The sequence below is a fragment of the Cariama cristata genome, unplaced genomic scaffold (assembly GCF_000690535.1).
Source record: "Cariama cristata isolate BGI_N322 unplaced genomic scaffold, ASM69053v1 scaffold10182, whole genome shotgun sequence".
NCBI lineage: Eukaryota > Metazoa > Chordata > Aves > Cariamiformes > Cariamidae > Cariama > Cariama cristata.
Window position 1 is genome coordinate 20138 of NW_009605480.1, and position 15140 is coordinate 35277.

The 15140-nt window shown below is 34.5% G+C and overlaps 1 protein-coding gene across 1 annotated transcript; it reads right to left on the reverse strand.

The window, feature by feature from the left end:
- Window positions 1-470: 470 nt before the first annotated feature.
- Window positions 471-14373, reverse strand: BTBD9 (BTB (POZ) domain containing 9; the record flags this gene model as incomplete). Its single annotated transcript, XM_009695970.1, has 6 exons — window positions 14201-14373; window positions 10012-10222; window positions 8590-8953; window positions 6691-6955; window positions 4439-4658; window positions 471-604 (listed from the first exon to the last, which is right to left on the reverse strand). Coding segments are annotated over exons 1-6 (1276 nt in total), but the record flags the coding sequence as incomplete, so codon positions are not given.
- Window positions 14374-15140: the final 767 nt, after the last annotated feature.

A 15140-nucleotide genomic window follows, 5' to 3' on the forward strand; every position in this document is an offset into this window, starting at 1 on the left:
CACAACTGTTTAAAACACTCTTCCAATGCAACAGCAGAAAATACATAACATACACATATAAATGTATACAAATATATAAAAATGTATTTCCAAGTTCTGTAGCAAGTATGTAAATTCATTTTAAACATTCTGGCAGTCAAGGAATGATGTTTACTACTGAGTGAAAAAACAAACACACACATCAGCTACAAGAGGAAAAGTTAGTATGACTCAAAAAAAAAAAGAAAAAAGAAAGGAGAAAGACATACATAATTAGAGATGGAAACACCAGAGTTTTAGAAACAGGATGCCTGTAATTTATCACCTGTATTTCTATTATAAAAGCACCCATCAAGATAGACAAATTTAATTTAAGATCACTAATGAAAGTTGTGTATATCATACATTATCAGAAAGACATAATGCAATAACAAAAATCCAGCAACTTATTCTGGCATCTACATTATTTAATGATAGCCATGCAACATTACATTGATGAACTAACCTGCAGACACACGCAGGAAAATACAGGTTCTGCCAGGACCGACAGAGGTATTTAGAGTGATCGATAACCCGAATCCAGTCTAACTCATCCATGGACACCTCAATGTAGTAGGAATAAGACCTATGGATTGTAAAAAAACACTGTTTAGAAAACAAGCAACCACATTTTACATATTAAATTTTACACTTCCTTTTGGATTTTCAGTTGTGCTGAAAAAAAGGCTATTTGCTCCTACCCACAGACCTGTATCTAAGACACGTAAGAGGGATCCCTAGTTTCAAACTAACTTTGAAAATAAATTCACATGTAGTTAAGATATGTTTTCAGAATTACTTAAAACATCCTAACACTCACAATCTGCAGTAATTAGATGAGACCACTGTCCCTCAAAAAACGCAATGGAGATTTTCAACTCAGTCATAAAAATAATAATTTGTACTCCTTGTGGAGTGGAATAAACCTAAAGCACCAGTGATACAGTTATTATTTCTATTGCCATATCAATAAAGAAAAATAAAAAAAAAATTTAGTAGATCAAAAATGCAAACTCAAACCCCTCACTTGAAAAAAGCAAAGTTACTTTATGATAATTTTCTCACTGACGTTGTTCTTCACTTCTGACCCTTTCAGTTGTTTGATACATTGTTAAGCTCTGTCTCTACTTACACACCCCAAAATTACCTCATCAAAAATAAAAAATAAGAATAGTCACCAACAGAATCTGTGCCTTCCTCTTGCTATCAATTATGTTTAGCTTATAGTTCGCTGTTAGAAGAAAGTAAACTCAAACTAGAACTTAAAAGCCACAGCTATTTCCATATTATACCTACAACAGCGATACTTAGAATGAAGTAGAAACTCCACTTGTGGATCAGCAAATTGTGAAATATTCAGAGTATTTTCTTTCTCTTAATGCACTCGTCTGCAACATTCACAGGCATTTCAACAGCACCATGTTAGCACTTATCCTCCTTTCACACTGATTTCTAAAAGAAGAGTTGCTCTTCCAAGGTTCCACATAGACATTTTCTGTTAAACATTAACGTCTTTGTTAATATTTCCAATTTTTTGCTGAAGACTTAGAGGGGTAGATGTCTAAAGTGGTACAAAATGTTAGATGACACTGTTAATACCAATTTATGCACTTAGAAAGGTATTGCAGAGTCTTTCAGATGTTAATTGCATAGTCAGCTTTCACATTCACATCAAGCAGATGTGTAATATTCACAGCCCATATAAATACACTGTGCTTTAGCAACACTATTACTAGCCTGTGCATATTTGACCAAACTAGGCTCTGTTCTCTGTGTGGTGAGAATTTAGGGATTCTCACGTCACTATCACTAGAGTAATGTAAATTTGTAACCAATATACACCATGCTATTTTTTTGGTTTCTGAAGGTACCAAACAAAGAAAAAATATCTCAAAAACACAGTTCCATTATCACACACAACACTATGCCTTTTATTTTTCTTAAGGATAGCATCTTTTTTGCAGGGGTAATTTGGACAGCTAGTCTCCTTAGCACTTTTATATGTAAAATTCATCTGTTAATAACACCTTTAAACTAGGCGAAAAAGACACCCGTTAGTTTGTATTTGATTCTGTACATTATCTATATAAAGATATCCAATAGACCAGAGCTTCACAGAGACAGTTAAAATGAATGAGTAGTTTAAAACAACGTTCAACAAGAAGCGACCATGTGCTTGTACAGTTGCTAAAACATCTCTTTTGGAGACGTTCATGCATCCCATGAGAAAGATGCAGACAAGTGGCTGGCAATTCTTAGACTAAAAGAGTATATAGGTTGGAAAGGATCTCTAGAAAAAGCAAGGACAATCTTAGAGAAAGTTCCTCAACGTCTTGGCTGGTAAAGTTCTGCATACCTCCAAGGGCTGATATCCATAACCTCTCTGGGTAAACTCTTCCCAAGTTCAACTACCCCATTATGAATTCTTTTCTTAATATTTATAGGAATTAATCTTGTTGCTTGTGTCCACTGCTCTTTGCCTTCTCAGCACGCAGCCATAAGAGGAGTCTGGTCCTGTAGTCTCTACATTCTTCCATTAAATAAGAGAACATAGCAGTGAGTTCCCCCTTCTAAGCCTTCTCCTCTTAAAACAGCAAGTTCTCTCAGCATCTCCTTGTACATCACGTGCTCAAGCCCTTACAAACTGCTGAACTCACTCCAGTATGTCAGTATCTTATACTGAGGAGCCCACAACTGAAAAAGTACTCCATATTTTTTCTTTTCCATTTATCTTAGACAGTTGAGCTACTCGGGGCCCGGGGGAAGGGGGACGGACCAGACCGACAATTCAGGTACTATACCTGATAAGAAGCAAAAGAAAGTCTGATAGCAAACTTGTCACAGAAAAACAAAAAATTCAGCGTGACACAGAAACTAGATCCTAAACCACTGTACCCTTGGTATTTTATGAAGACAAAAAAAACCAACCTCTAGAGTAGAGGTCCATCTTGTCTGATATTCTGCCAGCAACAACGGCTTGTTCTACAAATTTCAGAGGAAGGGCATAGGACATCAAGCAACCGATAATTTTTTAATCAGTTGTCCCAAGGAGAAGAGTTTTCCCCCTGATTTTCTGCAGCTGCCAATTTATGCCTTGCAGATGAGGCGTATTTAAACAGTTACAAGCTCTCTAAAAATTGCTAGAGAACTCCTCGTTATTAATATATCTCTAATACTTTTTCAAATTTTATAAAATCGATTGATAACTTGTTTATAAATTTGGTTGATCTTCTGGGACATGTAGTATACTATTGTATGAAGTAGTTCCTTGTATCTTCAAAGTTTTACTTTTCAATCTTTCCAAAAGGAATAGAGAAGTATAAATTTCAGTTGAACTGAATCAGGAGAACTTACTTGAAACAATTAAATAGCTAAGAATTCATGCAGTTTGCTTTGAATGATTAAGAACCATAATTCATATTTTTTAAATGGTTTAATTTACAAAAAATAAAAATAAAAATCAATAAAACATTAATACACCCTGTTCTAAAATAACACAGCTCAGTTAGGAAAACAAAATGAAACTGTTTTGCAATTCTAAACTGTTAGTCTGGAAGTAATATAAGATTAATATTTTAACAGAAAGGTAATAGTGTGTTAAAAGTATAAGTAGCTTGGTTTATTGCTTTTAATAGAAAATTGCTTATGAATACCTGCATGAGCTGTCTACTAAATTGCAAAATCTTTGTCATGGCAAGTTATAAAATTAATATATTCAATTTGTCAGATCAAAAGAACCTTGCAATTTTCCTACTTAAGCAGTCACTCAGTTGTTGAAATATGCATAATTTGATCTTTCATGCATTCCTTAATAATCTAAAGTAGCTGAGCATAAATTGGCTAAGGCATCTATGATAGTTCATACTTCACTAGTCTCACTATGAAGTGGCTTCTAATGACTACTGTAGTTAGTTGGTAATTCATGTTCTAAATAAATTTTACTGTCTCTGAATTATTGTCGAAGTGTGTTATTTCTTAACAATCTTGATACATTGAAAAAATCTGAACATTCTTTCAATGTTTGGAATGCAAATATGTAAAAAATACGGTTTCTGCAAAGGAACTAGAATATTGTTTTTCAAATTAAAAAAAGGCAGTTGAAAACTAAGTGGCAAAGAGAAAACAATTAAAACAATGTTAATTATGTAACCTTTCATTAGTAATATAAACTATTCAATGAAGACACAGAAAACACATTGTAATATTATGAAGTAGTTTAGTATCACAAAATACAGTCTCGCATGTAAGTAACCAAAGCTGCATTTAAAAAACAGGTTGTTTTCAAATAAAATTTGTCATTGTCATCTCCAACACCATATCATGCTGTTTCTACAAAATATTTAATAAATATTTCACATTAATATATTATCACTAGTACAAAATGCATTACCTTCCTTTTTTATGTCAACTTGGCACTTACCGACTATCTCTGTCCCACAGGAGTATTCGTATGTGGTTGATTATTGATGGCTGGCCGAGTTTAATTTCAATTCCAGAACGGCAGTCATCATCAATTGGGTGTCGAGAGAAGCCATGATCCAAGTCATAGTTCTGAGTGTCCCCATCTAATAAAGCAGACTTCAGCTCCCCTTTTACAACCTGTGCTCCATACTTCATTGTTGCAATATTTTCCCCTGGTACTAAGAAGAAAAGGAAATAGTTGCTTAATTTTTACACTCTCATACTGCAAATCAGATGTTCTGAACATCAACTGTATTAGGTCAGAACAAAGATTTATTGCCAGTATCTTTTCTTGTCCACAAACATATGCTCAAGGAAAAAAAAAGGTACCAGAAGAGAGGCATTTTAAAAATTTTGCTTCATCCATTTCATTTGATGCCCCTCTAGGTCTTTTATGGTAATAATAAAGTAGTGATAATTTACTAGTATGTAGTAGTATCTATATTCTCAGTCTCCTTCATGATTTTACAGAATTCTATTGCACCTTCCTCATTCAATCATCACCTTCCTGCTGGTTTTAAAGTTTTGATCTATTTAGTCTCTCCTCATGATCAACCTCTCACCGTACCTCTAATAATTTTTTTGCACTTTCTGATTTTTTTGTTTCAATTTCAACTGCTTTGGTTGTGCAGGTTTTTTTTAAGTGTAAGGAAACAAAGTCACATACAATGTTCAAAATGTGGATGCATCACGAATTTGCAGTGGTATATACAACAGTAAAGCTATACAAGCTATTTTGATAGCTATACAAGCTTCCAGTACCCTGCAAAGCCAAATGAACCTGAGTGAAAGGGGAAACTTGTGGCTACTTGGGCTTTCAACCAACATGGTAAAGCAAGTTTTTTATGCCACCACTTCACAGTAATAAACCTGCTACACCCTAGGAACAGATCTTCCGTCAAGACAACTAGGGATAATCATCCCTAACTCCAACTACAAAACAATACATTGATGAACCACCCTGTTAAAAAGACATTTTTAACAGTCTTGTTTGAGGAGAGACCCTAGAAAACATGATCTGAAACCTAAATGATGAAAATCTGCCCCTGAACTCTTCAGGTAGGTTGGCAACAGAAGTATGAATTTTAACAGAATGTTAAGTTAAACATTTAAAGAACAGAATTTGAAGTGGTAAAATTTTAACTGTATCGTAGTACTACTACATAAAAACATCAAATGCGCAGCTATGAAATTGCAAGTGGTCGTCAATGTTCCCACAAACAGAAAAAGTCCCAAAAGCTTTAACTAGTACTAAAACAACACAGAAATTAAATTCTCTATAAAGCTAGGATTTTGACAAAGCTAGAATTTTTGAGATTAGGAGCATATTATTCTTGAGACACAAATATGCAGAAGTCAGAAAACATCATTTAACTTTTTCAAATTTGTCTATTGCATTGCCACCAGAATGTCTTGCATGACAAGACTTTTACAATATCCTAATATTAAACTCATATGTTTAAATATCAATATCTGTAACTTCTAAGAGAGAACAAAGGGAAGACGCAGTTCTGAGAAAGCAGTTATCATTTTCAGGGCTCATCATGCATGACTGACTGACTACAGTGCAGGCTGTCAAAGAACATTTAACTTTATTTTTTGCTGTGGGGCAAATACTCTCTATAAATCACACATTAGATAGGAAACTAACAATATCTTTCTAAAGCTCAGTGTTAGATATTCTTGTTAAATTAACAGACAGAACAGACAAAAGTTCAACAAAAGGCTTCTCACACTTCTTAGTCTTCCATTAATACAATTTTGGAAAAACTCATTTATACTACTTGGGCAAGCATGTAAAGAGTATGAGAAAAATCAAAAGTAGTGGAGAAAAGATGAAAATCTTCATGAAATAGAAAACAAGTCACCATCAACATAAAACCATTTAAATCATATATCCTGTAGCCAATGCATTTTTATTTTTAATGTTTTTACAAAAGTTTTTCTATTAAAATAGCACTTCCTCTAGGAAAATACATTCTTATTACAGCATTCATGTTTGAGCAGTATCTGAGATACAAAGTAAGAAAATATATTGACTAATATTATTTGAAGAATAGAAATGGCAAGACCAGTACATAACAAGATGTTTCATTATGTCAGTCTTGTAAAACACATAATAATAGATAAAAACTCGAAGTACAAATTAACCATATCCTCCAGATGACTATAATCACTAAATGAGAAACAAACAAAACACCCGATGCTTACTCAACATGCCCCTGTAGTTGAGGTCCATGTCCCGACTCTCAGAACGAATCTTAATGGCATCTAGGATGGCATCAGGTGACAACAATCCAGAAGGTCTTACAACATTTAGTAGCTCTGTTAGACTCATTAGTGGCAAACGTACTGCTTGCATGATTTCGGCATGGTTTTCCTTGGGGTTATGTTTACACCAGTTCATCAAAGCTTGGAAAATGTCCTTCTCAGGAGCTGCAAATGAGTCCCTCAGTACAATACTTAGAAGAGCAGCCTGGAAAAGAAAAACAAACAGAAAAAACCCACCAAATGAACAGAAATAAAAGTAAATTTATTTTTTAAAAGAAGTAAATAAAGGAAATCAAAATAAGGCAAAAATTAATGGGTATTTTAACTTGTAGTTTTATTAAAAATAATCTCCAAAGGAGTAACTACCTGAAAACGTAGCTTGTTTTACCTACTTATGCAAGAATTATAGAATCTATCATGTAAATAACAGGTAATATTACAAAAACACTAGGAGAATTAAGTCAGAATTGAAATGTGGAGAACTATTCAAATCAATTTAATTCCAGTTACTACTTCAAATTTGCTTTAGAATATGAGAAGTGATTTGGGGATTTGGTTGTACAGTTCAAAGCATTCTACAAACTTAGGCTTGTATAAGCACATTGATGAGAAAAAAAATCAAGTGTGGCTTGGAATCACCTTTTTAAACCATTTTTAACTACTTGGGATTCCTTCCCCCCACACTGTCTCTCTCTTTTGCTACCAACTTAGAATCAGCAGGTGAAAACTTCGGTGGCTCTTACTGATACAGAAAACCCACTGGCTGCAAAATGAGTACAAAAAGAATCTAACAGTTTTTTGATTTTCCCTTAACTAGCAGAATAATTAGGAGTTTGATAAGAAAAGGATAAATCTCTCATATAGACAAGGACTGGCTATGCCAAAGATGTCATAAAGGATGCGCTTCCTAATGAATGACATTTGCTAATTTCTTTATTGATAATATGCTCTCAGAGCTGATATTTAATTAACTGTGCGTAACAGAGTACAGTAGAGAGAAAAAAACACATTTTTTACCCTATACAACTAGTAAGTTAGTCAGCTGAGCCCAGTGTCTTGTACTTATTCAAGTAACAGACCCATCACAGTTTTTCCACTAAAAACACTTTAAAAAAAAAAATTAAACCATCATTCATTCAAGATGCTCTGCTGCTTCATGTGAACACCACTTGAAAGCACTCTCTTGCTATTATGTTCAGCTTAAAGACCACTCCAGAGTAAGTGGAAAATTTCAACCTCATAGAACAGCCTGACTTGGTCACAAATATTTATGCACCTAACAACAAAACCAACACACAAAAAAACCAAACCACCCTACAACACCATCATATTATGCAATTTCAGAACATGATGACAATTGGCAATATAAATCACAGCAACCTCCAAAATGCTTTAGCTTAAACAGTAGAAAATCACCCATCACTGAGGCAGCCTGTATCAAGAAATTAACAGAATGAAGGACCTTCTGCTATCTTCAAATCTTTACTTTATATCCCCTGGGCAGCATTCAGAAGCCATGATTTCAAGAACAGATGAAAAAAGACAAATTAAGATTAGATTGCCTGCTCCCACCTTTTAGAACACTCCATCAGTTTTACTGTATTCAGTTTTACTGACTGGTCAAAATTAAATACCAAAAAAATTCAGAACAGATCATCAGGATTTTCAGTTCAGTTTGGTTTCAACATTTCCAACTGTCACAGTTTCACTAGTATAAAATGATACCTGTTAACTAGCATATAAACTTGTATTTGGTGCCCTCATTAGTATTTTATCCCGAAGCTGTACACAGATTAAAATTAGCATTCCTGGGGAAAAAAGTACAAACAAAAGATATACCTTAGAAAGTGATAGGAAGCCTTCACTGGAGAGCACCTCTTGGGCATTTCTATCCATGAACATACAGCACATGCAAGTTAATTTGGGAAGGGAATAAAGACTGGCAACATCAAATGTCATACAGACATTCTGAATATTAAGTATTGTGCAAAGATACTCAGACGTGGAATCCTCCAGTTCTGGGAACCCATATTTATGTGCTAGGCTTAGGAAGTCTAGGAGAACCTCCTCTTTCTCATCTCGTAGTGTAGCACGACCAGTGTAAATATATTTTAACAGCATGGTAAATGCTTCTGCAGTGGTGTCCTGAAGAGGAATTTCGGCTTCAGGCTGAGATTCTCTCATTCCACCATACAATAATGCTCTATAAGGAAGATAAAATTTGAGAAATTTATTTCCTGATAAAAACCAGGCAAAAAATAGAAAGAGAAAATAATAAATTACTATTTACAGCAAGGGGAATACAAAGGGGATATGGTTTAAGAATCTACAAAAGAAAAACCCTTATACTTGGCATTTAAAGTGCAGCCCTGGTCTGAAAGCAGCTGCATGAGAAAAACATTCTAATGTATCATATTTTTATCCTACACAACAATTGCTCCATCTCCACTTTGAACAGTAGCTTGCAAAGCAGAAATTGAGATAGTGTTATCAGTGAGAAAAAAAACTGAAAAATTTTCAGAAAGCAAGTGAAACAAATAGTTCGCCACTATAATAGCAGTGGCACATTAGCAAATCTCAGTATTCTTGATGCTGTATTCCTTACTCTAAAACCAGTACATGGTAACTCTGATGAAATCCTGAATGTTGAGAAAAATCAAAGCACTCACAATTATTTTTTAAATTATCATAGACAGTCTGAACACAATTTGCATTCACACATTAGTTTAGTTATTAGCTTATTGCTCTGACAAAATTAACTGGAAGAAGATTATCAGAAAGTTCTATTAATTACATTTAGAGTGAAAAATGCCCAGCTCCTAAAAAAGATGGATTAGTATTATTCTTAGCTTTAAAATACATATTTTAATCTCTATCAGCCAGACCTCTTTAAATACTCAATTCCAAAACATCAAAATTAAACTTTCTAATTGAGTATATTCCATAGAAGCAGACCATCCACACTCAGAGAAATCAAAACAATTTTACAGCAGAACTTCACTGTTCTGAAGTTATCTTTCTCTTGAATTTGTGAAACTACCTTCAAAATCCAATTTAATGAAGGTCAAAAGAATAACATCATGACATGGTATTTATCTTTTTATATTTGGACACAATGATTTGATGTGCTGGGAAACATTCACACAGAAAAGGTCACGCTCAATGGACAGATGATCACACCCTGAAAAGTTCATAGAGAAACAATGTTTATCTTATCTGCATGAAAATTTCCTGTGAGCCTGACAAAACGCTATACTTCACCTGAAATAATGGCATCTAGCAGCCAGGATCACTCTGTGTGCCGGAAAACGTTTCTTTTCTACAATAAAGGTAACATCACTATATTCTTCCCCATTCATTAGAGCACCAATATGCTCTGACAGAATGTGAACGTGGTCAATCTCACCCACGGCTGTGTAAGGACGAAGCGGATGGCTGTTACTCATCTTGGAGGGATGGTGATATTGGTAGCCTGAAGGGAAAAAGAAAACAACCAGTATTATAAAGGGCACAGATATTAAAAAAAATGGCAAAGATCAAGCTGTGATTATGAAAAAAAAGCGACTAGTGTAAGTTACCATATATTACAAGAAAAAATGAAACCAAGAGGTTTTCTATTAAAGTTCATTTACAACACGACTCGATGCAGCTTGCATCAACAATTCTAGCCAACAGAAAAAATTTCAGAGAATTCCGTCACCTAGTTGTTCTGCCAATCCATTTACTTCAAATAAAAAGCTTCCAACAAAAAGACTAAAAATTAAACAATTTTAATTAGTTACGATTAGAAAGCAATTTTATCTGAATTAAAATGCACATAAATTATAAATAAATAATTAACGTTACAGTGTGGAACCAGTAATGCTAGTCAAGACACTGGAGGCAGCCTAGCCATGGGAACACAGAATACATTGGCGTAAATTAATTTCTATAGTTTTTCATAACAGCAGGCTGTTTCTTCCATTTGCACTAGTTAATTTACAATTAGCTAAGACAACTCTGCACTGAACAGATTTATGCAACACAACCTTCCAGTAACATTTACTTTGTAACAAGCAAGATTAACTTAACTCACATCAGTCCAGTTCCATCTATTTATACCAGCAATAAGATTTATCACAACATAATTATTTGACAGTTTATAGACAACAGTAAAATTGAAATGCCCTCAAAATATAAAATCTTTTGTTACACCAAAGCAGCAAACAAAAGGATGTATTTGTCACTCAGCTGCAAATCTCAAGCCTCAACATTCCTTCAAGACTTCTGCACCTTACAAGTCTATAATCGCTGTTGTTGATCTTCATTCACAAGTCAGGCAAGCCAACTACATGCGACTTACATGCACATTATCAAGCAACTCTGTACTATCGCTCTTCTGCTGGTTCCGATTTTGATTGATTAGGGAAGCTCATTTATGATACTTCACACATGTACAAGTACAGGCACAGTTTGAATTTAAAAACTATTTTCAATTCCAATTTTTCTACATTCTACTTCTTTGTTTCCTCAATCCACTCATATCTCTAAAAAATAAGAACAGGTACTGTCTGCATAAAACCAAGACTATAAAAGTGGTAAACATAAGGGAATGCCGTCAGCTGCACACTAACTTTGTTTCCAGTAGCTGTGGATGTTGTCATATGCCAATAATAGGGCGAAAAGTTCAAGGGAAAATTGTTTCCATTTCAAGTTAAATAAATAAATGAAACCAAAACCACACTTCCCTCTCAAAGGTACATAAATCTTTCTCTAAACAAGAATCACTGTACAGAAGAGGGCAAAGTCTGAACTGGGGACACCTGCTAACACAGTAATGATGCCAGTCCTTATGAACATCAAGACCCTGAACTACAGCAAGTGAAGGCAGGAATTTAGGAATCCCTGTGTGTAAGCTGCAAGACAAATTTGTTTTGACGTTTAATGCTCTCCAAATTGCTGGTACAATGCACTATTCTAAATTGTCAGTTTCAAACAAGAACATGCTGATCACACGTAAATAACAGCTACCAGCCTCTGGCTGAGGAGCCTTCCAAATGCTTACATAACACAAAGTATTGGCTACTGGCAACTTTATGAAATTAGGGACATGCCTTATATGCTTTCTCGGGGTAACACTAGTACACTGAAGAAGCACTCAAACTCACTTATGTGTACTACTATGTATTTCCAATGCAAGTTTCATCTGTATTGTGGATTTTCCATATAAAGCAGTCCCACCTTCAAAATACAGAACCAAATAATACATGACTTCAGATCTTCCCAGACTGGATTAATTAATGGTGCAAATTCAGTCAACGCTTGAAGTGATCTGCACACTTCTTGTTTGAGGAAGTAAAAAGTAATATACTGTTTCAGCTGTGGCAAGTTGCTATGAGCTCACAACTTCCCTGTATAGCTAAACATATATTTTTTTAGTTGCAACTCGAAGTATTATTTACAATAAAAAAAGATTGACGCTGCCGGGAGCTTGGATCCCTTTGGCATCTTCTGTCATCAAACACCATCCTTTCAGAGAATACAGGTGTTTACTCTTCCTGGCCGTCAAAGAACAACACTTAACCAACTTCAGAACAAGAGGCCAAGCCATTTACCAGCCTCTTGCCAGCACCATAACCTATTTCCAGGAGTTAATCAGAGCTAATTAACTGCTTCAGGAGTCAGCTGCTGCAGCTTTGTCCATGCCCCAAACAATCTTCTCGGTCAGTCTGAGGCACTATTAAAACTGAAACAATCTCAACAGGTATCTGTTAAGTCCGAAGGCCTACAAATCACTTCTGTCTAAGATCCCATTGGAAGACATGCTTCTTGGTGGCCATCTTAAACAGTGAGCATGTTGAAAAATGCGGCCTAGTATTTATTACATAAGGCAATGTGCAATATTACACGTGTGCCATGAAAAACAACAAAACTCCCACAGTTTTCAGCTTGCTATATTTCTTTTTAGTAAGTAAGATGTAACATGTTACAGCGCACAAAAATGTGATCTAGAAAATGCAGCAATAACAGCAAAACCCCAATGACATCTTTACTAAACAACTCTTAAACCAGAGCTGCAACAAAGACCAGTACTCAGTCACTTCCCCCACGTCATTTGGGCTATTACTAAACAGTCCTCTGAAACGCAGTGCTGTTTCAATGAAACATGGAAGAGTTGTTTATATACTAGGCACAGAAAAAGGAATTTAAGAAATTGTTCATTAATAGTATGGATTTTTTTTTAATATGAGTAAAAAATATTTACATCACTGATAACCCTATTGAAACTCTAGAAATAAATGCAAGTAGACAGACTATTGCTAGAATCAAAAATTTTATGAAATAAATCTGGATTATAAACACTGAGTAAATAATTTCATATCCTTAAAACACTTAATTCCTTCATTATCTAGTTTGTACCTAGATTCTGTCAGAATTACACAAAGGGAATTTTCTTAAATATAATTCTCTCACACTGCTATTTTATCTAGAAATAGGAATTGGTTCTCAGTAGACTAGAAGGGCTTTCAGTAGTATTTCAATGTTTTGTAATCCACTACTTCATAAAATATTTTGCTATGCTTTAAATAAATTCCAGGAAAATATCACTTTGACTACAATTTCTATTACCATAGACTCACAGAACATGGTAGGTGTGACAGTAAGGCTACTGTAGAAACATACCATTGTTTCAAATCATATAGTTTGGGTTTTTTTAATGGATATACACATGTCTTTTTACACAAAAATATTTTGTCCTCCTAAGTTCTGGTACAATAAGCTAACATCTCAGGAAACACGAATTTTTAGTAAATATTTCGACACACACAGAGTATAACTCCAGTAAAATACTTTGATTCTCTCAGAACCCTTGCTACAGAAGTTCCTTTGTACTTCTAAATAACAGTAACAAAGTTGACTATGTGTGAAAATTGTAACAGAAAGGAAAACACACAAACATGTTCTGATACTTAGTATCCAATAACAACAACACAGTCAATGCAGTACGAATTTATAGCTATAGAATATGAAAGATCAAGTAAATGAAATTCACAGAATTTTTTAAGTGTCATCTCCAACTCTTCTGTTGAGAAAGGATTAAAAGAAAAGCAGATGTTAACTCACGTTAATGGTAAATAATCACATCATTCAATGACAGTATTCTAAACAACAATTTAGTACCAAAAATGTTTTGACTTAAAGCATGTGGGAAGTTATGCACCGCTCATCTGTAAATACATTCCCATTACTTAAGTGGTGTAGTGTTAACATTTTACGTTCTGCTCAAAGACATATTCCTCCAATAGAGGAGTAGGAATAAGTTCAGCTAGGTACAAAGAACAATATACTAAGTGCAGATTATTAACACACATATAAAACAGGTATTAATGCACTCGATACAAGGTGGTTAAAATGGCATACAACTAAACACTTAAGTTAAAATCTCAATAAAATACATTGGTCCACTCACCAGTAAAACTATCTGAAGATCTACAGTGGACGTAGCCTGTTGGTAGATGACCAACTTCCTGAAAATTAGGGTTCTTCGCCATCCTGAACTGACAGACTGAACAACAAGCTCATAGAAACACTATTCAGCAACATCCAGCTGCACAGCAACAACTGTACCATTTCCTGAAACAATGTATAAAATATATACCATCAGAAACTGGGGGCATGTAGCCTATGGCAAAAGTGAGATGCATATTTCCCATTTAAAATAATTCTTAAAAAAATCCCTCTGTTCTATGGGAAAACTTCTAATAACGTTAGAACATAGTGTTAGAATTTCTTTTTTTGAGCCATCATAATTTAATTTTGACCATTCATTTATTTCACCATCAAAAAAGACGGTAACATATTGCCATTCATTTGTTCATTATAAGCCACAAAAATTTCATCCCGACATTCTTGGTACAGCATTAATATCCTTGGGAACACCATTTTCCCACACGGGTGTCCTTATTAAACCAGCTCTATACAAACCGTATCACATGTTTTATTCCCTACATATCCAAAGTTCTCTAAGTGTTCTTGCCCAGCTAAAGGTTTTAAGGGTTTTTGTTTGGGTCTTGGTGGTTGGATTTTTTTACAATACTTAAGGCAGTTGCAGATCTTTCTCCCATGCAAGCCTTTAATTTTACAAACAGGAAAACAAAATAAAACTGTAGGGTGAGGAAATACAGAAATATAGAGGCTTTATTTGTTTAAATACATAACCAACATAATAAGTCTCTCTCAACAAGTATAAACTGTTGTTATTCTTCCCATTCTACCTGCCAGCAGGAAAAATAAACTATATTTAAATTGCTAAACAGATGATACCTTTGATCTATGAATTCTCTCATAAGAGACACTCTAATCTTCTTTAAAGTATATATTTAAGGGAGCAAGGGAGGAGAAGGAAGAAA